Source organism: Setaria viridis, chromosome 5, assembly GCF_005286985.2.
Source record: "Setaria viridis chromosome 5, Setaria_viridis_v4.0, whole genome shotgun sequence".
Classification (NCBI taxonomy): Eukaryota; Viridiplantae; Streptophyta; class Magnoliopsida; order Poales; family Poaceae; genus Setaria; species Setaria viridis.
The window spans coordinates 36,222,741-36,247,202 of NC_048267.2; the positions used below are offsets into that span (position 1 = coordinate 36,222,741).

The 24,462-nt window shown below is 46.2% G+C and overlaps 5 protein-coding genes across 5 annotated transcripts; 3 read left to right on the forward strand and 2 right to left on the reverse strand.

Moving 5' to 3' along the window:
* Positions 1–48: 48 nt before the first annotated feature.
* LOC117857669 (oil body-associated protein 2A) lies at positions 49–1,042 on the reverse strand. Its single transcript, XM_034740469.1, has 2 exons — positions 732–1,042; positions 49–643 (listed from the first exon to the last, which is right to left on the reverse strand). Exons 1-2 carry the CDS (start codon positions 1,024–1,026, stop codon positions 186–188), a joined length of 753 nt encoding a protein of 250 aa, XP_034596360.1. The 5' UTR covers positions 1,027–1,042; the 3' UTR covers positions 49–185.
* A 1,006-nt stretch (positions 1,043–2,048) lies between these two features.
* Positions 2,049–4,789, forward strand: LOC117854675 (probable hexosyltransferase MUCI70). Its single transcript, XM_034736901.2, has 6 exons — positions 2,049–2,367; positions 2,940–3,166; positions 3,254–3,430; positions 3,527–3,682; positions 3,892–4,168; positions 4,289–4,789. The coding sequence occupies exons 1-6, from the start codon at positions 2,070–2,072 to the stop codon at positions 4,540–4,542; spliced, it is 1,389 nt and encodes a 462-aa protein (XP_034592792.1). The 5' UTR covers positions 2,049–2,069; the 3' UTR covers positions 4,543–4,789.
* Positions 4,790–5,625: 836 nt separating this feature from the next.
* On the forward strand, positions 5,626–8,034 carry LOC117858823 (large ribosomal subunit protein uL13c). Its single transcript, XM_034741961.2, has 4 exons — positions 5,626–5,967; positions 6,336–6,521; positions 6,771–6,941; positions 7,592–8,034. The coding sequence occupies exons 1-4, from the start codon at positions 5,752–5,754 to the stop codon at positions 7,706–7,708; spliced, it is 690 nt and encodes a 229-aa protein (XP_034597852.1). The 5' UTR covers positions 5,626–5,751; the 3' UTR covers positions 7,709–8,034.
* Positions 8,035–14,798: 6,764 nt separating this feature from the next.
* Positions 14,799–17,086, forward strand: LOC117857871 (heat stress transcription factor A-4b). The gene is made up of 2 exons (XM_034740767.2): positions 14,799–15,152; positions 15,710–17,086. The coding sequence occupies exons 1-2, from the start codon at positions 14,937–14,939 to the stop codon at positions 16,838–16,840; spliced, it is 1,347 nt and encodes a 448-aa protein (XP_034596658.1). The 5' UTR covers positions 14,799–14,936; the 3' UTR covers positions 16,841–17,086.
* Positions 17,087–18,466: 1,380 nt separating this feature from the next.
* On the reverse strand, positions 18,467–22,895 carry LOC117857870 (probable alpha,alpha-trehalose-phosphate synthase [UDP-forming] 7). The gene is made up of 3 exons (XM_034740766.2): positions 20,645–22,895; positions 19,861–20,134; positions 18,467–19,275 (listed from the first exon to the last, which is right to left on the reverse strand). Exons 1-3 carry the CDS (start codon positions 22,708–22,710, stop codon positions 18,898–18,900), a joined length of 2,718 nt encoding a protein of 905 aa, XP_034596657.1. The 5' UTR covers positions 22,711–22,895; the 3' UTR covers positions 18,467–18,897.
* Between the last annotated feature and the right edge of the window lie 1,567 nt (positions 22,896–24,462).

Below are 24,462 nucleotides of genomic sequence, written 5' to 3' on the forward strand. Positions count from 1 at the left end.
TCTTTTAAGTACCAATGTGAGTAATTTGCTGGCTAGAGAGGAGAGACATGCACGGCTGATTTAGACATCCATAAACTGGTAATAAACATAATACATGCTATTCATGAGTTCAACAAGACTGCCCGATACTACTTCGTCTGGTCTTATTACACATGCGACACAGAACATCTTGTAATGCCCGCGGCTCACGGGAACGGCGCGTGGCGCTTCATGTCGTGCGGCACGACGTCGATGGCGAACCCCTTGCGGTGTCGGAGCCAGTAGTCGGCCTGGCCCGGGTGCTCCTCGGCGGGCGCCTCGACGTCGGCCCTGGCCGCGCGGAGCTCCTCCGTGGAGAACCCGTACCTGTCGTCCCGCTTCCGCACCAGGGCGGGGCGCACGGTGGCGGCCGGGTCGGCCTGCGGCGACACCATGAGCGCGGGCGCCCCCAGCGGGAGGCGGTCGCCGCGGTCCACCTGCCAGGTGCACCAGAACTTGCCGAACGTGGCGGCCAGCGTGTCCAGCTCCGGCTTCTCCAGCATCCCCGGCACCCGAGGGCTCGCCCACAGCCCCGCCTTGATCTCGTGCGCGTGCGAGTGCCACAGCCGCTGCTCCTCCGCCGGCAGCGTGTCGAACACCTTCCTCGACACCATGTACTCCACGCCTGCAGACATTTTTGCAAAGATGCATATGCCAATTAACAAAGACACCATCACGCAAAGATTTGGTGGGTGCACGCCGGGCGGGGTTACCGATGAGGCGCGCGTCGGCGGCATCGGAGTCGTAGACGGCGCACTGGAGGAAGTCCTGGTTGAGGCGGGAGGCGTAGTGGTGGGTCTCCACCTGCCGCTTGGGGTCGTGCGCGTACAGCGCGAACGTGCACACGTGCTGCCTCACCTGCTTCACGGGCTGCAGCGACTGCGTCGCCGCCGCGCCCATGTCGAGCACCTTCGACGACATCGCGGTCGGCTGCCCCGGGGGCGCGGTGCCGCCGCCGGCGGTCGCGGAGGCCGGGGTCGGCAGGGGTTTGTCGTCGCTGGACGCCATCGGAGCTCGGAGATTGGCTTGCTCGGCTCTGCGTTACGTGTACGTGCGCCCCGGCGCGTTCTTTAAAGAGCGAGATTGGGAACGGCTGGGGTGGCGCCGTGCGACACGTATCGAGTATGTGAGCTCGAGGCTTCGACGTGGCGGGTGGCATGCGACTTTGGTGGCAGATGCGCGAAACAGCTGTGGCGACAAATGTCGAGTTCTGAGGCGCGGACTGACCCTATATAGATATCGCCGATTCCGAGGCATTGAGGCTGTTTATCGAGCAAGCTGGTTATCCGAGATTTCGCTGGGTAAAAGTGATTCTCTTGTATAAATTTTTAAAATCAGAATGGCGAATCACTTAACAGAATTAGAAGAAGCTATTTTTTCCAAGTAACCGACCTTTTAGTTCATTTTAGAGAATCACTTCACATGATTAGTGGAGAATCTTCTCTCTGAAAAAATTGTTTGAGCAGAGCTCATCCTGAACTCAACACATAATCAATTTTAGGAGCTCCGCAAAACAAGATATGGTTTATGAAACACCCCGACACTCAAAACCACAGAATGACCATTAGCTGCACCAATCATCTAAAGACTGCAGTTACGTATCTTAAAGTTGTATAATCCTAAGCTATTCCCTACGTCCTTCAAAGAGCGTCTTTTTAAAAAATTTCAGATACAATAATAATAGTGAGAAATTTCTATATTATCTCTAATAATTAATATTGTGATTGAAATCATCCTGTCTGATTAGTTTTCTAGTTAAGGTTGTATAATTCTACTCTACGTTGGATACTGATCTGGTTAAAAAGGAAAATCATTCATGTTAGCGAACCCAATCATCACCGGCAGACGCCTAAGGAGGGCCTGGAATTCCGAACCCAGACAGAGATAGAAGAAAAGAAACTCGAGCCAGGCCAGATTGTTTGGGCCGCATTTCGCTGCCCAAACAATCTGGCAAACCCATAGGTCTGGTGGTTTCACGCAGGCCGAGAGCCCACCCACCCGCTAAATGGCAAACCCACCACGGCCACCACTTCGCCACCGCTTTCTTCCCGATGCCGTCGTCGACGATCCGAAGCATCTCCATCACCGTCTCCGACGAAGACGGTGCTGCGGCGGCACCGACCCGGCGTCCCCGCGCCGGCAGGCGGAAGGCGGCGGCGCGTAGCTTGGGGCAGCGGGCGGTGCGGCTGGTGGCGCGGTGGTGGCCCGTCCTCCTGCTCCTCCCGGCCGTCGCGCTGCTCCTCTTCGAGGCCTCGCGGCTCCGCGGCTCGCCCCCGGCCCCCGCCACGCACGCCTCCAGCCTCGGACGGCTCGACCCGACCACACGCCTTGTCCATGGCGTGCGCGAGCGTGAGTTCCCCGCCCTACTAAGATTCGATCTACGCACAAACTGTTCCCGATTTCCCCTGTCCCTAAATCCTAGATATTACAGTGGAGGTTTCGTACGTACAGTATTTCGGTCAACTGCGTAACAGGAATTGGTGTGGTTGTAATTGGTAACGCGAGTACTGCATTGCACGGTGTGCTGTGCTTACGGTGGTTCAGAGTTCGGACTGCTGTTTTTTCACACTAGTTAGGTATATCGTGGCAATTAATCCGAAAATTTTAGATCTTGCACACTGAGAAAGTTATGTTACAGATCTTGTACACTGAGAAAGTAAAACTATAGTAGTATGGAAATGCTGACACACCTGTTCTGATAAGCGCTGAATCACAGAGCACATACTACTCTCTCTCTCTCTCTCTCTCTCTCTCTCTCTCTCTCTCTCTCTCTCTCTCTCTCTCTCTCTCTTTTTATATGCTACTATAAGCTTCTTATGTGCAGCAACTGAGCTTTCAGCTTCTTTCCTAATTTGACTTCACTAGTACAGCTGAAATATAAGAGATGACATGACCTGTTTTTGCATTTTTGATATTGACAGCTTGCTTGAAGCTCCTTGGTCCCAAAAGTTTGACAAATTTGGTGCTTCCCAAAGGCACAAAACATGATTCTGTGGTTAAGAGGATCACATACAAATCTGACGAAGACGACTACGACACATACCACTCTGAGGCGAACTCTTCGTATTTGCTGCAGCATGCAGAAGCAACTAGGTTTAATTTGTTTACAGGATTTCAGACACTTGCTGAAAGAGAAGATAGCTTGAAGGTTGTACGGCTTACTGATATGTACTATATTGCTGTCGGAAAGCTGTCCTTCCATAGATGTGTTTAATGTGCTTCCATACTTCTGCAGGTGAATGAGACTGTTAATGTGCACTGTGGTTTCTACAGCGACAATGGTGGCTTCAAAATTTCTGACGAGGATAGAAGATACATGAGAGCCTGTAAAGTTGTTGTGTCTACCTGCGCATTTGGTGGTGGGGATGATCTATACCAACCTATTGGAATGGCTAATTCTTCTATCGGCAGGGTATTTCAGCTTCCAAGATTTTCAGACATGGACATCGGAGTAAACCATCACATTAACTGATTATATGTTTCTTTGCATGGTCTTGTTGTGAAAAAGGTTTGCTATGTGGCCTTTTGGGATGAGGTGACACTATCAACTCAGGAAGCTGAAGGAAAGGTAATTGGTGATGATAGCATGATAGGAAGGTGGCGTATCATTGTTGTCAAGAGCCTTCCTTTTGTGGATCAACGATTAAATGGGAAGATCCCAAAGGTAAAAACCTTAAGATGACATAACATATCCTTTGCACTAATTTCATAATTTGGCATTACAGGAACATAAGCGAAGCAATTTTCTGAGATTACCATCATCACTAATTTTCTGAGATTACCATCATCACTTCCTTTGCCTTAAATTTATTACACAAGGATTGTGCAACAATTTATATTCTAATAGCAAACCACTTAACATGATTTTTGCAGATGTTGAGTCATCGCCTTTTCCCAGAGGCTAGGTACTCCATATGGGTCGACTCAAAATACCAATTTCGAAGGGATCCGATAGCAGTGCTTGAAGCTCTTCTTTGGAGGACAAACTCTACCTTTGCTATCTCTGAACATGGAGCGCGGAGCAACATTTATGATGAGGGGAAAGCTATTGTTCAAAAGCACAAGGCTACTCCTGAAGAAGTAGAGGTGCAATTGACTCAATATCGTCAAGATGGGATGCCGGACAAACAAAGATTACACGGATTGAAAGGTCAGTTATTTAGGATTGTTTTCAAACAAATGTTTTGTTGCTCAAGTTGAATGTTTCTCAATTTGCTGTTTGAACTTTGAATCATGCCTGATACGATGAATTTACTTGTTTGATTTTCAGCCCTAGCTGAAGCCTCTGTTATTGTGAGGGAGCTCACCCCTGCACCGAACCATTTCATGTGTACTTGGTTCAATGAAGTGGTGCGCTTCACATCTCGGGATCAGCTCAGTTTTCCATATGTTTTGTGGCGCCTAAACATGCCTGGAATGAGCATGTTTCCTGTATGCACTCGCAGGGACCTTGTGAACAGTTTGGGTCACACAAGGAAAGTAAAACCTCTTACACAGACGAATCCAGAGTCGTCTGCCTCGTGATCTTTTCACCCAACTCGTCTGCTGATAGTTAACTAACCATTGATTCATATCTGGTTCTAATGGCCGATATCTCTTGGTTCACAATTTTGTTGTATATTATTATAGTACCTCTCCATTTTTCCTCTGAAGGAATCATGGTTTTCCTTGTACACGGGTCTGAACCTGATACACGATCACACGATCTCACATGTAAAAATATTTTTTCTTTTGGTACGGAGCGAAAGAACAGTGTAACTTGTGAAGGTAATCTCTCTTATCTGTTGTGCTGTTGGAAAATGGACTATACACAATATCTGCCTTGCTCTCATGCCAGATAACGTTGCATCCCCTGTGAATTGTGATGTATACTGGCTATTTTCAACTTTTAGAAGGGCCCTAGTGTTAATGATGGATTCTGCATCGTCACCGTCAGAATGGCTATTATGAAATGACCTGATGTCAAGTAACTGGTGATAATTAAGATTGGCTGTTGCTGAAACTGAATAGCGATGGACAATTTTCTGTTCCCCTGTCATTTTATTGGAATCAATGACGTATATCAAATCATGATTTTCTTTTTTTTTCTTTGAGTAGCAAATCATGATTTTCATGTGTTTGGAATGCAAGAATTCTCAAATTCTCAGGCGAGCCTGTTATGGTGCCTTAGAGCAACTCCAAGAGCACTCTAAAAAATTCTTTCCCAAAACTATGTATTGGGGATTCTTTCAAAAAAATTCCCCCTAAAAACATATCAATCTACAGCAGATCGCTAATAAATAATCCCTAATATTTTAAAACAGGCCACGTCATCGTATTGGGCCCATCGGAAGAGACGCGTGAGCGTGCGGGGATCAGGATTGGGGGAGGAATGCCAACGCTAAAATATACGCGGTGGTAGGCTATTTTTTAGCGTTGCTAAAAAATTGGAGAAGATTTGGGTGGACTGTTGGAGTTCGTTTTTTCTCCTTTTTTCAAAAAGACATTGGGGTAAGATTAGCAGTCTTTTGAAGTTGCTCTTAATGGGCCAAATTTATAATTCTTATGGGCCTATGAAGCATGTCTTCCTGTTACGTCCTCCTCTTCACTTCCCCCTTCTATCCCCTTATCCACTCCGCGCTCCCCATCTCGCCTCCCTCGAAGCTAGAAATGGCTGCGTCCCACTGAACCCGACCCACCCTCCGCCTCCGCCTCCGCCTCCGACTGTTGCCGCTCTAGCTCAGGGGCGCCGCAATGGCCACGGCCGTCGCCGCCTCCGCGTTCCTCTCCTCCTCCTTCGCCCCCCGCCACCACCACCGCCGCCTGGCCAGGTCCGTGACGCGGCGTGCCGCCCCGGCGGGACTGGCCGTGCGGTGCGAGCAGAGCGACAAGCAGAAGAGGCAGCCGCTCGCAGCGCTCGTGCCCCGCGAGCAGCGCTTCATGTTCGAAGGCGACGAACTCTGCGGCCCCGTACGATACCCTCTCTTTCTTCTCGCAAAGCAATGCGCACTCTACCACTGCTTGTTTTATAGAACCGTAGTGCTGAGCATTGTCCATCCCAGTTTGTTCATGTTTAACCGATGTCATCTTAGTCCATTTGAGACGATGCCTTTATGCGCATGAGTAATCAAGTTAAAGTACATCCGATTACATTGTTTACGTCATCTACCATCGCATTGAAAATTACTAAATTAGCCATGGCCCTTTCGTAGTGAGAAATAATTCAGTAGAAATGAGCACCATGTGTACAGTTCGTTGGAACTATGCTTTGTTCTGTTTTCTTATGAATTTCTCCATAGCATACCTACATAAATCTGATTGAGCACTTTAATTTGCAGGACATATGGAATACTACATGGTATCCCAAGGCTGCAGATCATGTAACCACGGAGAAGACATGGTATGTTGTTGATGCAGCAGACAAGATTCTAGGCAGGCTAGCATCCACCATTGCAGTACATATCAGGGGAAAGAATGAACCCACATACACTCCCAGTGTGGACATGGGTGCTTTTGTTATTGTGGTAAGCATCCTCTCAATAGCTCTAATATTAGCATAGACACTATGGCTACTTCCCTCAGATTCTCTTCAAAATGTCCTAATATTAGCAGCAGAGGCAAATAAGCTCCACAAATCATCTTGAAACTAAGATTATGTGTCTGTAAGTGTAGTCCTTTCGACACCAGCGCATCTCTGAAGGCCCCACACAGATCCTATGTGTTCATGTGATGCGATTCTAAAAGTCATTTATGCCTTTTTAATGTTTGCGTAGGTCAATGCAGAGAAGGTTGCTGTTTCTGGTAAAAAGCGGTCGCAGAAGCTCTATAGGAGGCACTCTGGACGGCCTGGAGGGATGAAAGAAGAAACTTTCGACCAACTTCAGAAAAGGATTCCGGAGAGAATCATCGAACATGCAGTGTGTGGCATGCTTCCCAAGGGCAGGGTAAGATAACATCTTCTACTAGCTGACTCCATCAGATCTATGCTTTTTCACTGTAATGTATATCAAAAATGGAAACGGCGATCCATTTTCAGGGTGGACTTTCTTTTCGAAGTCCCAAAAGTTACAGGTTGATATTAGTTAGCAGCTGTTTGGAAATATTTGTGAGATTGAGAACTACAATAGTTAATTCTGAGGTTTTTTGATGTCATAGTATAGCTCATGAATCATCATATTCCCCGAGTGAAAGCATGGCTTTGAGCATACATCACATGACTAAATTTAAGGGAATTCTGTTAATGAAAAAAATATTTGATTTTCTTGCCAAGCTGTTTTTCCCTTTGTATTTTGTGTGTGTGATATCACAAATACCATGTCCTGAATTTATGATGTGTAGCATGCGCTCTGAAAAAACTGCCTTTTAACTGTTTCTTCCAAAAAAAAATTGCTTCTTAGCTTTATCTGTAGACCATGTCTACTGGATGCATTTTATGAACCCCACATTCTGTCAGGCCCATATTTTTGTCATCTAAAGCATTCTACTCTAGCCACTCCATTGTTTGTGCTAGTTGCATATTTAATTTGATTTAATTTCATCATATGCTATACATGCTTATTCTATTTGTTCTGCTCATCATTTTGAACATCTGCAGCTGGGAAGAAGACTATTTACACACCTCAAGGTTTACAAAGGGGCAGAACATCCACACGTGGCTCAGAAACCTGTCCCGCTGCCTATCAGGGATAAAAGAATACAGAAGACTGACTAGAGAATCCCTATCGATTGAAATGGATGAGGTGATGAATTCCTCCCCTGAAGGTTTTACCCATTGTTTGGATTCCCATCCTCACAGTCATGCATCTGCCCCAGGGAGTGTAAATCTTTTTTGTAATTTGGACACCAAAGGCTGAAATTTCGTCATATTTCTTGTCATTGAGTAGTCATGTATTATGGTATGCTTTTATTCAACCCAAAATCTCTGCTTTCCCGTTGCACTTTGTAAATTTGACCTGATATGAGATGGTAGGTTGTTTCATTGTTCATCTTGAAGTTAAAACGCGGAAGATACCATCTGAAATACAGAGATTGTTTCTATGTTTTCGCAAGGCCAATTTCCTTGGCCAGAGGGGTGTGGTATTTCTATTTTTCTGTGTTGTAACACAGATATGTCCTTACTTGCCTCTCTTCATGTGACATATCTTGGATAGTTAACTGAATGCTGCAAATGGTTGGAAATAACATGGGATGTTTTCAGAATCATGAAAAGAACCAAACATACAGAGGGCGTGTTGTGCAGTCATGCAAAATTGTAACTTGCAAGAATGCAAGGTAAACCACAGTCGTGCTTGTTTGAAAAAGGCAAACACCTGCTGAATATTGATTTGTATTTTTTTATCGTAGGAGTTGGTCCAAAGAATTGTAATAGAAAATTCTCTGTCCATCCAACATTTTTTGTTGGATGGTAAATGTAGAGCTCGGCCTTAGCAGCCGGGAACGTGACCATGTTCCTTGTTCCGGGAACGTTGTTCAAGCTCCAACCTCCGAGGAACGATTACGTTCCGGAAATGGGAACAATTACGTTCATATACGTATAAAAACCTTTCAGAAGTGTTGTGGTTGCTAAAGATTGGTCTCTGATCTCCATATTATAATTCCTAATACTCTTTCTACTCTCTTCCAATAAGATGCTCTTTTCCTGTGGCCAATGTGCCAATGTGTACAACGGACGCAACATCGACGTGCTCCTTGTCGCTGATCAGATCATAGCACCATGCAGTGCACAAGAACAACGGCGGGTTGTCCCGGCTGCTGCGACTTGCGAGGAGCCTAGCAAGACGGCCGCAGGGCGACGCGGCGCCAATGGCTGCACAGGGCGCAGGCACATCGGGCGGAAGATGGAATTCTTGTCACTGAGTACTGTGTAATGTGGTACGGTTTAAATCAAGGCAAAATAGCTATTTTAGACCCTGAACTTTACATCAAGGGTTATCGTCCCTCAACTTTCATTTCCTGGTTAAAGTTTTAACTTGACCTGATATGAGATGGTAGATTGTTTTGTTGTTCGTCTTAAAATTAAATTCGGAATGTTTCACTGTTTTCATAAAGACCAATTCCCTTGGGTAGCAAGGTGTAGGATTCTCCTTATCTTTGTGTTTGTTGAATAGACGTGTATTTCCTTGTTCCTCTTCATGACCTATATCTCAGGGTAAAAAATCCTAAAAATTTAAACGAATATTACAGATGTGCTGTATTTTTCTTTAAGAAAGGCAAATACCTGATGATTATTGATTCTGCGTTCACCCACTCCTTTGTTTCTTTCGAGCAAACTAAGCAGGTGCTCTGCCTTTTCATTATACTGGAAAGCATGTTTATGTACAAATAGCGGAGTGGCTATGAATAGAGACTAAATAAGAAAGAACAACAAAACAAAGAAAGTGAAAATGTTTCTGTTGTAGCTATTACATTATTGTAAGATTGCGCCATTCTGAAGTTTGTTGTGTACTACCTGATCACCTGTGCCAATTGTTAGGGTGACATTTCATTTCGAAAAAATGTTGGGGGTGACATGGTCTTGTTGTAAAGATCCCTCGACATCTCTCTTTTCAAATCCTGATGACTAATCATGATTTGCAATGTTGCTTGATTGGTACGTAGTTCGCGGTAAGGATCACTTCCCACCATTCGCCTGGATACGATGAACCGCATTTAAGGGTGGTACGTTAAACGTACGTTGAAACGGTTGCGCTAAACATGAGCTTGACCTGAAAAGTGCGAGGTACTCATTTTTTTAAGACCAAAGGCAAAATCTTGCCCAGCTTTATTGAAAGCGTATCAGGTAGGATTTTGACAACCGGTCCACCTCTGGGTTACCAGTTTTACAAGTTTGGCGAGTGCTAAGTTTACCTAGCGCAAGAAATAGAATAAAAACAGCACACCTCTTCTACTCGCTCGCTCTACTCGCGCAAAAGACATAACACCATGTGGAACAACACCTTCATGGCAAGATAAGGCGAAAGAGAAAATAGGCAAAAGATACTGAGACAGCTACAGAAATTCTCCTCAAGCAAGTCCAGAGTATGCTTTGGTCAGCTTGCCGATCACCTCCTCCACCTTTTCCAGATCTTTATCAGCAAGAGGTTTCCATTCCGTTAGGAACGCCACCATCCTGTGCACCACCACCACCGGCGTCGTAGCGATCCTGTTGTTGAACACCATGTCGTTCCTTGTCTTCCACAGCACCCACATGGCTCCTGCACAAACATAGATAAAGAGTTGTCTAGATTTGTTTCTCATATCTCACATTATCTTTTCAGTTAAGTTCAAACAAGATTGTGGGGTCCCCTCAGAGGCAAAGTTTCTTTATAAAGTTCCAAAGAAAAACCGTAATAGGGCATTGAAAGATTATATGATCAGTTGATTCTAACTTTTCGCACAGTTTACACTGTTCCGGGCTGACCAATTCCTTTTTTTTTTTCAGCTACACCGCCGATTGGATTTTTTTTTCTGAAAAACCATCCATCCATAGAAAGATATGGATTTTTAGCGGCACTCTACATTTCCCAATGTGGACAGACTATCTATCACTCCACCAAAGGTCATTGCTCTATACAGGGATTTTGGTTTATATCTGCCAGATTTCTCTAGGACCCAGCACATCTCGTCTCTATTCTCTGTGAGCTCAATATTGTCTAGTTGTTCCACAAGTCTGCACAATTCGTGCAACTCTACGGTAGTCAACGCTCTTCTAAACTGGATCAGCCACCCCCTTCATCTCTAGCTTCTTCCACTGTAATTTCTGGGTTTGAGAAAAACTTGTACAACAAATCAAACTATTTTTAGGGGGCAATCTCCCACCCATACATCTTCCTAGAATCTGGTCTGGCTTCCACTTTCGACTTTCATAACTCTACCTCTTTGAAACCATTGTTTTATCTCAATCAGCCCCCTCCAGAACTGGGATCCACAAGCTCTACGAAGTTGGAAAATGCTTCTCTGGCCCAGGTATTTTCGTTTGAGCAGCTCTATACACATGCTGTCATCATCCCTCTCCAGTCTATCTATCCACTTGGATAACAGGCAAACATTCATAGCTCTAACATCCATGAAGCCCAGCCCTCCAAAATCTTTGGGTCTGACTAGCGCTTCCCATTTGATCATATGATATTTCCTCTTCTTACACTTCCCTGCCAGAAGAACTTAGAGCATATAGTGTCTAGAGTCTGATAATTGTCCTCATACAGCAAATAAACACCCATTGTATACATAAGGGTACTGGAAAGGCAGGAGTTAATTAGTACAGTTTTTCCTCCTGAAGACAGTGTCAATGTGTCACATTTCCATATACCCAGTCTTCTCTTCGCTTTTTCTGCAATGTAGCTCAATTGCGCTTTAGTTAATTTGAGGTCGCTAACTAGCAGGCTTAGATAGGTAATAGGTAGTGTGCCTATGTTACATCCAAACAGATCCGCTAACTCTTGTTGATCCTCAGGACCCAGCCTAATCCCAAAAATCTCACTCTTATTGTAGTTGATCTTCATACCAGACATATTCTCAAAGTAGTAGAATTTTTTAATTTTAACTCTTTTTAAAAATTATTTTAAAAATAACCCCTTCGGACAAATATTTTACCCTTTTTGGTTGCGCCGGCCAGCGTGGCGCGACAAAATGACGTTGTCACACCACATGCACTGGCGTGACAAGTCTGTAACGCTAGCGCGGGGAGGTGATATGGACTCCTCTTATCACGCCACTGCGTGTGGCGTGATAACGTGCTTCTGTCGCGCCACTTTGCACGGCGTGACAAGAGCCTACTCTAGTTTAATTTACTCACTTTGGACCACTACATAAAATAGTATTTGAACTTTAAATGTTACAAAACTTGGCATACACGATATATGGTGTGAACATTCCATTTTAGTAACATGTACAAGGCAAGTGCTACATATTTTAAAATTTTTAATTTCAAAGTAGGCTATGTATTATCCCTATATCCCACATGGGGCTCTTGATCTCTATAAAATAGCATTTAAAATTTAAATATCATGAAACTTGGCATGCACACTGTAGAAAGTGTAAAGGTTCAATTTTACTAACATGTAGAAGGCCAAATGCTACATATTTTGAAATGCATAATTTCAAAGTAGACTATGTATTATCCATTTATCTCTCTTAGGACAGCTTCTAAGTGTTAAATAAATTCGCTTCGACGTTTTCTTTCCTTCAGTTTTATAACTTAATTAACTCTAAATATTTTAAAAACTTTAATAAGGCTACATTATAAGATATATTTATTTCATTTTAACTATATTCATTCCATCAATCATTATACAATTGACCCTATTCAATTTTGAATTAGCCTATGGATATAACTAAGATGTGACTTTCCTGCCAACAAAAACGATGTGATCATATCTTTAGATTTATTCAATTTCTATATATGCTTCCTGGCACATACCCGTCATGTGAGGTGTTGTTTAGATATCAAGTAGCGATTTTTTTCGGGTTAAGCTACTTCGGCAGAAATTTCAACACCGAGAAGACACATTGCCTGATGAAGCTTATGAGTACTACCATCTCACTACAGATCATACACCCACACCTTAACTAATTGGTCACTAATATAAACTTAGTTCTAACATCCATCCATTAGCGATTTTTTTCGGGTTAAGCTACTTCGGCAGAAATTTCAATACCGAGAAGACACACTGCCTGATGAAGCTTATGAGTACTACCATCTCACTACAGATCATACACCCACACCTTAACTAATTGGTCACTAATATAAACTTAGTTCTAACATCCATCCATTTGTGCATGCACACTATAGTACACTACGATGTACTTCAAAGAACACACAGTTTCTAACTCATTCATGTTTAATTCACTCGCGTATCATGTACTTCATGTTCTTACAATATATATCAGGTTGGATAGCAAAGTAGATGGTGTATCGTGTGATCGAGAAGCTTCTCCACTTAATCGAACTATGTTGCATGGGTGTTTCTAGCTATCATTAGACTAATCCCAATTTTCATGGTTTCTAATTTCAAAGATGTCATATCAAATGAAGAGATAATGATACAACAATCTACAGTGTAGTATTATAATGTTATTTCTTAGACATCATAAATTATGGATTTCTAACACTTGTATTTACAACTTAGTCATATTCATTGGCCTAATTCAAAATTGAATAAGGTCAATTGTATAATGATTGATGGAAGCTTGTGCGCTCTTGAGGATATCTAGTAGGAGTGTGAATATAATTAAAATGAAATAAATATATTTTATGATGTCATCTTATTAGAGTTTTAAAATATTAAACTAAAGGAAAGAAAAGGCTGAAGTGAATTTATTTAGCACTTAGAAGCTGTCCTAAGAGAGATAGAGGGATAATACATAGCTTACACTTGGCTTTCTACGTGTCAGTAAAATTGAACCTTTACACTTTCCACGGTGTGCATGTCAAGTTTCGTGATATTTAAATTTTAAATGCTATTTTATAGAGATACTCCCAAGTAGCCCCATGTGGGATATAGGGATAATACATAGCCAATTTTGAAATTAAAATTTTTAAAATATGTAGCACTTGTCTTGTACGACTTGTCTTGTACGTGTTACTAAATGGAATGTTCATACATTATATATCGTGCATGTCAAGTTTCGTAACATTTAAAGTTCAAATATTATTTTATTTAGATGGTCCAAAGTGAGTAAATTAAATTAGAGTAGGCTCTTATCATGCCATGCAAAGTGGTGCGACAGAACCACGTTGTCGCGCCACACGCAGTATCGTGGTAAGAGGAGCCCATGTCACCTCCCCACACTAGCATGGCAGGCTTGTTATACCAGTGCATGTAGCGTGATAACGTTATTTTGTCACGTCACGCGGTCAAGCGCAACCAAAAGGGATGGAAATATTTGTCAGGAGGAGTTATTTTTAAAATATTATTTAAAAAAGGTTAAAATTAAAAAACATCAAGCAGTATAAGATGAATTTCAGGTTCCTCAATGATCTATCCTCATTCTTCACAAAACTGATTGTGTCATCTGCATAATGCAGGTGTGATAGACCTCCGTCAACCAAACGCGGCACAAGCCCTGGATATCTCTAACTCTACATGCTGAGCTCAACATTACCAACAAAGAATCTCCCACGAGGTTGAAAAGTAGAGGGGATAGTGAGTCTCCTTACCTCAGACCTTCGTAAGTCCTAAAGAACTCCCATCTTTCACCATTAATGTCAATTGCCACCCTCCTCCCTCTGCCCACCTGCATAATCCAACTAGTCCACCTGGGCGAGGTACTCGTTCAACTCATTCTTCCAAAAGGTGTTCGTTTTCCGGCCGTGTCCCATCGCAGAAAAACCACGGAACACCCCTATCCGCCCTAATAATGCCCGGCGACGAGCTTCCTTTCCCTGATGACCTGATCAGAGGACGAAGATCTTGGGGGTTTTTTAGAACATCCTACTGGCGGCGGCGGCGAGCCAGCAAGACGTCCGCAGAACTTCCTGGGGGTCTACAGGCCCCAGGAAGTCAACCCAACGGCGGTGAAGCCGAGGGTATCCAACCACTCGCGCCATCCCGCGCTACCGAACCGAGCCCGCGCCGCACGGCTCCCATCGCCACCACAGGTCTCCGACGGGACGGGACGGCTCGACCATTTCATTTTCATCTCGCCATCCCGTTGGTCCGGTCACACAAGCCGCGGCGCCGGAACGCGTCACTGCTTACCTAACCCAACCCAACCAGAACCGCGCACTGACGCCGCCTCCCCGCGCCGCGCTCGAGGCCCACGCTGCTGCAATCTAACCTTCTGGAAATTTCCGCCAATCCGATTCCGAGCGAGAGGAAATTTTCCCTTCCCCCCCGGCCGCCACCAACCAACCAAACCCAAGCAAGCCGCTTCCCCTTCGGATCACGCCGGGCATGCGCCGCGCCACCGCCGCCGCCGCAGCAGCAGCAGCCTGAGGGGGACGAGGAGGAGGGGGAGGGATGGAGGCGGGCGGCGGGAGCGCGTCCTCGCTGCCGCCGTTCCTGAGCAAGACGTACGAGATGGTGGACGACCCGGCCACGGACGCCGTGGTGGCGTGGACGCCGCCGGGGACCAGCTTCGTCGTCGCCAACCAGGCCGAGTTCTGCAGGGATCTGCTCCCCAAGTACTTCAAGCACAACAACTTCTCCAGCTTCGTGCGGCAGCTCAACACCTACGTAAGCCGCCACGATCCTTCATTTCCTTTTTCGCCCCGTCTCCCTTCCTGTCCAATTGGTCGATCGGGATGCGTGGTGTTGTGCTGCTGTCATCGAGAATCCTACAATTCAGGGGGCGAATCTTGTTAGCTGTAGACATGTAGTACAACAAGTGCTTAGGGTATCGTCTTAGGCCGAATGGATTGTTTTCTTGTTATAGCATAGCGGATTGGTGACTGTGCGTTAGGTTTAATTCCACATGCTTGTAGAAAACCAAGGTGAAGCCACTTCTGGTTAAGCTCAATTAGCTTCGTGAGATGCTTTTTTCCTTCTAATAAATCTGATAGAATTCGAGGACTGTTTGACAAATGATCCATTGGCAACTGTAAATGCTGTTGAAGTCACATGTTTTCCCACACCCACACATCAAATCGACTAGACGCGAAACTGAATTATGATTCAGCTGGTGTACTTCTGTTTCTTTTGCTGACACCACGTGATTTCTTTTGACCTATGAGCCTTTACAAGTCATATTTCCGTTATGCTATGGTAATAGGCTTCCGCTTGTTCTTCTGTAGGGCTTTAGGAAAGTTGATCCTGAACAATGGGAGTTTGCAAATGAGGATTTCATTAGGGGACAACGGCACCGACTGAAAAATATACATAGGCGTAAGCCTATATTCAGCCATTCATCACACCCTCAGGGTTCTGGACCATTAGCAGATAATGAGAGGCGGGAATATGAGGACGAAATTGAAAAGCTTAAGCGCGATAATGATGCTCTGACATTAGAGCTTGAAAAGAATGCACAAAAGAAAATTGATATGGAGAGACGAATGCAGGAGCTGGAAGATAAGTTGATCTATTTGGAGGATCGGCAAAAGAATCTGATAGCATATGTCAGAGATATTGTACAGGCACCAGGATTTCGCTCTAGCTTTGTGCAGCAACCTGATCATCACGGAAAGAAAAGGAGACTACCAGTACCTATTTCACTCCACCAAGATGCAAATGCCGAGGGGAATCAGATTGTGCACGGGGGCTTAACAAACCCACCGGTTTGCATAGAATCATTTGACAAAATGGAGTCTTCCTTGAACTCATTGGAGAATTTCTTTCGAGAAGCAAGTGAAGCATTTGATATTTCATATGATGGTGTCCCTGGCCCTTCATCTGCCGTTGTTATCACAGAGCTCCATTCATCTGGAGAAAGTGATCCCCATGTACCATCGCCTCCGTCAAGGATGCATACCTCTTCAGCTGGTGCAGGAGATTCACCCTCAAGGATGCATACCTCTTCAGCTGGTGCAGGAGATTCGCTCTCTTCTCATGACGTAACAGAGTCAACTAGCTGCGCAGAAAGTCCTCCCCTCCCTCAAATGATGTCCTTTACAGATTCACGAGCTAAGGTGTCTGAGATAGATGTTAATCTGGAGCCTGCTATTACAGAAACTGGTCCATCAAGAGACCAAGCTGCCGAGGACTCTCCTCATCCAGCACCTGGGGCAAACGACGGGTTCTGGGAGCAGTTTCTTACTGAGCAGCCTGGTTCCAACACGCATCAGGAGGCCCAATCAGAAAGGCGAGATGGAGACAATAAAGGTGATCAGGTGAGAATAGGAGATCGGGAAAACTTATGGTGGGGAAAGAAGAATGTGGAACAGATGACAGAAAAGCTGGGGCATCTCACCTCAGCAGAGAAAACCTAACTGCTCGTATTTCTTGTAGCTGAAAAACAGTTAGCACAGAAACTCATAGGACCTTGGTACCTCTGACATGTACTTCACAGTGTATCATATCTTTGCCTCCTGCAGGGCGATATGTTGACTGACATCTACTTTGTAGAGTAATAACATACCATTTTTCCCTTGTACTTTACCCATGTTTAGAATGATGCAGAGACTGGTTACTATACTTTTGTGTGGTATGTTGCATTCATACTTGGTTACTAGACACTTCCTGATACTGCTGTCCTCAACTTGTATGATTCCTCAAGTCTGGGGACATGGTTATAATGATAGATGATGATAATCACTTTGTTGTTGAATGCTATATATAGACTAAAGAATCGATTCCCTTTTGGAACGTTATCTTTTTTGTAGAGTCACACCTTTTCTGTTGGAATTGTCAAAGTTCTCTTACCTTTTTCCTCTATTTTAGTGTTTGCCTGGTGAACTATATTTGGTGTTGCATTTGGTGCTTGATGAAGTGTCTGGAGTCTCAGTTTTTCTTATGCAGGAACAGGTATATTGACATAATCTTAGATGATACTTTGAGGTGAACATAATGTTAAATAATTACCACTATCTTTGAGCTTTGTGGAATGACAAGGACCTTGATTATTCATCGTGTCAGCCCGGCGGCCTATACGTCCAGCTCGGCTGCCTTTCTCCAAGGATCTGCCCGGTTCGTGATCATGTGGATCCGGTTCCTTTCACTATTTGCGCATGATTCCTTCGTGCCTTTGTCGATGCCTGACAGAGTGACAGAACAGCTTGGTATGATGAATTGGGCGGGACTTGCTCATGCACATTGGCAGCTTCTCCCCTGACCAGATCAATTTGCTGACGCACGGCCACCGGTCACTATACCGAGGCCGATTGCCACCCATGCCTTGCGCCGGCTACAGTTTTGCTGTCGGTCTGTGGGTTCAATCCACATGGCATACGGCTGCCGCATGGTTGGAGAGCCGTGTTGGGAGAGATGTTTCCAAGCTTCAGTTCTGCAAGACCTGAAACCGAAGAGGATGTTTTACGCCTCACAGCCGGCGTGCCACATTGCGTTGGTACGTTAGCGTATTGATACGCATTTTGCTGTGCCGCTATTGATATTGCGGTGCTGTGCAAATACTGATCAGGAGTGCCATGGATACACATATCGGCTGGTATGGGTACCTCAGTAAATAGGCAAATGCACTAATGGGATCACGACTAGTCTACAGCATACCACGGCGTATTCTACGGTATTGTTTATACCGACAAATCACTTCGTAGGAACCACTCCATGATCAACGAGTTGGAGTGATTTTGATTTTCAAGTCCTTTCCCTACCCGAAGAAATGGAAGAGTAGGAACAAGAACAAGCCGCAACCAATTCCAGGAGCCCTTTGTCCGTACTCCAAGCAAAACCTGCCACAACAACGCCCAATACAATCGCCAATGATCCAGTTCTCGTTGGCAACGGCATACAAAATCGACAGGCAAATATGCTAAAATATATACTTGCATACGCCATAATCCAGCGACAGCGTTGACAGCTCAAACATCTTCCAGATGAAAGGACGAGGGGGAAAACGTAGAAGCGAAACCATCAGAGAAAAGGAGCCAAGATCCAGCTTTTAAGCAACGAAACAAATCAAACCTCACCCTTGAGATTGCTACGACTTATAGTTCAAAAGGTGCCACCACTTTGTAACGTGTTAATAAGAGATCAAATCACAGGCTGCACGGACTCCTTTCACATGTGCCACTTCTATACCCCTCCCATTACATCAGCCCCACGATTCACTTGCCTTCCGTGAAGCTTTCATTTTACTTCAACCAGAGGAACGAAAAAGTGAAACGAGAAACGTGCAAAGAAAGTCGGCGAGTCAGCTATGGACATATGGGCCTACGTCTTGCAGCAAAAGATCATACTGTCTAGCCAGACTGGAGAAACTTGGAGTACAGCAGATTGAGAAGCCTTCCTCTGGAGCATCAAACTTCATATCCATCAGAAAAATGTGTAGAAGAAACTATTGAATCAATCATCATATTCTGAAAGTGTGCTAAGATCCTCCAATTGATCTATCAGTGCATTCTGATTGTTCGTCACCAATATTGAGCAACAAAGTAGATGCTACCAATTCATCAGCCGAATCAGTCTCCAGTTCGGGTTCTGTGGCATCTGCCAATGCACTCAGCATGGTGACCACTTCAAATGTATCATCCACGTAGAATTTGGCTTTGCTTGGTTTTTGTCCCACAGTGCACGCAAACAGTGGTGTTCTTGGAGCAACTATATTCCTCTTCATGATATCGGCAATGTTTTCAAACATGTCCTCATCAGACCTGTCATCGCCAATGCACAATACAAAATCAGCCTGCTTTCCTCTCTCCTTCATTGATGCAAGTATCCTCTCAGCAACTACTCCCTTGCTTACTCCCTGCAGGTTAGCAAAACAACAACAGGAATCAATTTTAAGAAGTTAAGTGAATGTTGACCGTGTAGGTAAAAGCTTGAAACATCACTATTATTAACAACTTGCATGAAAACCATCACAGAAGGTAAGACAGGATACCAGCGGCCTCATTGGTGATAAGGCAAACAAAAAAAAGTGTTTTTCAGCAAGGCTACAAAGCACAAATACTTAAACTGCAGAAAAGTGTCACCAAATTGCTTCTTCGAAAGTTGTTTCAGAAAGCACTCACTCCCTCAACAAGATAAGAAGCCAAAACAGGACCAATAGGTCTTTTATAACTGAGTGGAGCTAATAGCCTAATTGTGAATAAAAATGAAGCTAATATATTTGTAACACGAAAAGGAACTGCCCTGGGTGCTTATAAAATTTAAAAATAATTATCATATCAACTGTGAGAAAAATAAAGGTGCTAGCTAAACTCAGTGGTCTATGGTTCAACCTTACTTTATACACACAGTCGAATGTGTTTTTCTAAGGCACAAAGAATGAACTAGTTAAAAGGCACAGATCTTTCAAGAAAGGATTTGAAAAATTAATAGATGAACAAACCTGGGGTTTGACTTCAACAATGAACTGACCACTCTTAACAGAGACTGGTTCATTTGCCAGTACACTTTCCAGGTGATCGAGCATCTCCTTTGCCTGTGAGGATCCAAAGCCTGGGTCAGCATCCTGATGGTGCCACACCAAAGCACTTTCCTTGGTCTCAATGGAGGATCCATCAGTTGCTTCTGTGTACAAATTCATCACTGGCTTTGCCATTTGCATCCATCCAAAATCCAAAGTCTGGGTGCAGGTTTGCCACTCTTCTTCTCTAGACCACCTACACAAATGTTGAAATCTTACTTCACAGACCCTTTCTAGTTTAAACATTTTTATAGCAGCTAGTTAAACCAATTACTTCTGTTAACTGACTAAAAAGAGAGCCTAAAATGATCAACATTCATGTTCATATGAGATCCTCAGGTTAAAGTAATGCTCCAAATGATCCTAAAGAGAGGAAATATTAAGGGCCAACTTAACCCAAAAAATAAGTAATATCCTGATCAAAAGTTGTGAAAGACAAACACTGCAACTGCCTCCATTCTACTTGTGAGAACAGATAATATTAAGGGTTTTGTCCTTTAATCTCTTTCCAATGTCACGAACAGAGACTGATCTTTCCAATTTGACATGTTAAATGAGTAATGAAGCCACTTAAGACCTTATATACTAAGTTCAAAGTTTGGCAAGGACAACCTGTATTACTCTTACTAATTATAGAAAAGGCATAGTATCCAGCTGCCAATACTTCAGAAACAAGTATCAGGTGTGCAAAAATGGCAAAACATACCTTAAGAAGTAACCATGTTCAGCTGCAATCCCCAGCTTTGGACATGACGCAAACCACTCTCCCAATGTATCCTTGTCTCGCCCACTGACAAGAAAAACGATGTTTCTCCTATCTGAGCAAAGGGTATTGATAATGCTCAAAACTTCTGGACTAGGTGCCTTGTTGATGGAAGTCTGAGGAACCAAAGTTCCATCATAGTCAAGCAATATAGCCCTGCTCTCTGAAATCTCATAAGCATTAACAATTGAATCTATGTTAAGCTTTGTGAAATGAGGGTCCAAGGCCACCACCCTGAAACCGAAACCCAACCCTATGCCCCAACAAGTCCTCCTAAAGTGATCCTTACAGGCCCTTTCCAAATCTTGGATGAAGCTCTTCGACCAGTAAGCAACATCATGGCTGCTGACATAACGGTAATGCTTCTCATGCCTCAAATGCTTTTCCTGTTCTGGCATTGAAATGGCCTCATTCATCCCCTCTGCAGTTGCCTCTATATTCCATGGGTTAACCCGAATAGCACCACTCAGAGATGGTGAGCACCCAATAAATTCTGACACAACCAGCATGCTCTTCTTTGGCCCGCTTACCTCCGACATGGCCTCAGATCCTGGTGCACCCTGCCTACAGACAATGTATTCATATGGTGTCAAGTTCATCCCATCCCTCACAGCAGTCACCACCACACATTCCGCTATTGTATAATAGGCAATCTTCTCAACACTTGACACATCACGATCAATGAAAACAACAGGGCTATACCCTGACTGGCCAAAGTCCCCATTAATCCTCCGGCAGCTCTCCTGAATCTCAGCCTGGATGGCTTCCAGATCCTTACCCTTCCCACGGGCTGGGTTAGCAATCTGCACTAACACTGCTCGCCCCTGCCACTTGGGATGCGTCCTCAGCATATTCTCAAAGGCAAGAAGCTTCAAATTGATCCCCTTGAAGATATCCATATCATCCACACCAAGCAAGACAGTTTTCCCCTCAAACTGCCGTTGAAGCTCGGAAAGTCTCCATTCCCTATCAGGCAAGCGCAGACCTGACTGCAACTGACCCATATGAATTCCCACTGGCATGATTTTGATCCCAACAGTGCGGCCAAAGTAATCCAATCCAATGTAGCCACGCTTTGACTGGTACTCAATTCCCAGCATCCTACTGCAGCACGAGAGGAAGTGCCTGGCGTAATCAAAAGTGTGGAACCCAATGAGGTCACAATTGAGCAGTGCCTTCAATATCTCCTCGCGAACAGGGAGGGTGCGGTAGATCTCTGACGAGGGGAAGGGGCTGTGGAGGAAGAATCCGATGCGGAGGCGGTTGAACCGGCGGCGGAGGAAGGTAGGCAGCGCCATGAGGTGGTAGTCGTGAACCCAGACGTAGTCGTCCTCCGGATTGATGACCTCCACGACCTTCTCGAAGAAGAACTTGTTGGCGAGCACGTACGCCTCCCAAGCGCTACGGTCGAAGCGACCGTTGCCGGGCGACGAAGAGGTGGTGGCGGCGGACGCGGATGATGAGAAGGGGAGCATGTAATGGAACAGAGGCCAGAGTTGGCGCTTGCAGAAGCCGTGGTAGAAGCGGTCGTTGAGGTGGTCGGGGAGGAACACCGGCGCACAGCGGAATCGGTCGAGCAGCGCCTGCGACACCTCGTCCTGCTCGGCGACGGGAACGTCGGCGCGGAGGGAACCGACAAAGAGCACCTCCATCTCGTCGGGAATGCCGTCTCGGAGTTGTAGGAGCAGCGAGTCGTCGTCCCAGGAGAAGGACCATCCACGGCCGTCGGGCCGCCGCCGGGCGACGACGGGCAGCTGGTTGGAGACCACGATCATCCGGTCGGCCGCCAGCGACGAGGGCACGTCGGAGGCGACGCTGTTGGTCGCCGCGGGCTCCGAATCGTCCTCGCCGTCGAGCTCCGACAGCGTCCCCGGCACCGTCATCACCCGCGACATCCGCTTCGTCCCAAACGACCCCTGCCTCCGCCGCCCCCCGCCGGCGGCCGGGCCCAGCGCCGCGAAGTTGCCCTCCGCGAGATCGAGCAGGTTGGTATACGACCGCGACATCATGGCTGAAACACCGAGCAGATGGAAGAGAAAGCTTTCGCCACGAGATGTGACCAAACCCTAGCCCTACCGATCCGCGCGGCGGAGGGTTTCACCAAACCCTAGAGGAGGAGGAGGAGTTGGTGTTCCGCTTTGATCTGATCTGATGGAGGCAGCGAGGGAGGAGGGAGGGGGGGTGGGTTCGCGAGTTTCAGAATGGGAAACGCGACCGGAGGCGAGGCGAGGAGAGAGAGGTCAGGGGAGGGGAAGGCAAGGACGCGCCGGTATATTCCACGGGCGTGATGGGCTCGGCTCGCGGGACCTTTCCTGGACCAGTTTTCACTGACAGATGGGCTCAGTATCTGTCGGTGGGTTAAGGCTCCTTGGACCGCGCCTAGGGACGAGTTGCCTCGGGAAAAGAGGATAAGGTTGCGCTTGCCCCTCCGATGCCAGCTGGCGTCACGCGCCCCACCTTGAACTGCAGGGCCCGCTCACCGGACGGTTCCGATTTGCCAAGCCATGGCCGTTGCTGCTCAATGAACGGCTGCGATCAGCCCGGGGTGCTGGTGGTTCGGAGGGCCATGGCCCGCTTTAAAGAACTGTTTGCCAATTTTATCTGTTCCGGGGGGCTCATTTAGATGTTTCCCTCCCTCGTCTTTTCCGTGGCATCGAGGTGGGCGCCCCGGCGGCGAGAAAAACGTGTCGCGTACAGGAACTGCCACGTCGGCTGCTCGCGTGACGTCAGGTGTGACGAGCTGGGGTGACTCCTCCCCACGTCCCCTGCTCTATCCAACTCCCGCGTTTCTCTCTCCCCTTTTTACCCCATCACCGAAATAATCGAAATTTCTCAGATAACGTCCAGATATATATACTTTAAACTTTCATGGCCAGTGTACGATTCCAACGTGTCGGATTGGAACTTGGACAGCGACCCTACGATCCCAAACATTTTTGCCAAGATCTATCTGATCCTGCGCCCCGTCCTATTCGCAATCCAAAGTCTCTCATATCCGCAACCTGCAACTACGAAGCGATTTCATTTTCATCCTCTTGGTTTCCTTCGGAGAATAATGATCGTCACGTTGTTTTGCGTTTGTCCTTTTCACCCAAACAAAACGCATCTTCTTGCTGTATTTTGTTTATTTACCTAGTGTGCCCCAGCCAGGTGCGGCGAACCAGATTTGCGACGCGCAATGGAACAAGAGACGTCGATGTAATCTGGAGATAATCCAAGTAATTGACCTGTGAAGGGTGCTTAGCGAAGCGGTCCAAGGCAGGTCTGCTTATTTTAAGCCCGGAACTGATGCTGTCAAGAGCCCCTCCAAACGGGAACGGGGGTTGGGGTTGGCTCGTTGCCCGCTGGAACGACGACGGCCACGACAGATTTTTGCCAAGGCGGAGGAGGGGCAGGATGATTCGCGTCCGTCCAGCGAGCGCGCACAGATCGGCGCGGTCAGCTGGCCGGTCGACGGTCGTTGCCAGACGCCAACTCGCGACCGGCAGACCCGTCGTCGTACGTGTTGACCAGCGAGGCAGCCGGAGGCCACCGGGCGAACGGCTGGCTGACCAGCGACAGGTGCAGCACGTGGTGGTGGGCGGCGGCGGTGGCGGTGGCGGGTCGTGGTCGCCGTGCGGCCGGCCCGCGTGAAGGCTGCTGCGCCGGCTGCCCAGCTGTGAGGGTGCATGACGTGGTCAGCGGGCGCGGTGGCCCGGTTTCGGGCCACGCACGGTAGCTGGCGTCCGCGTAGGCGCCGAGTCAGCCGCGCCTGGGCGATG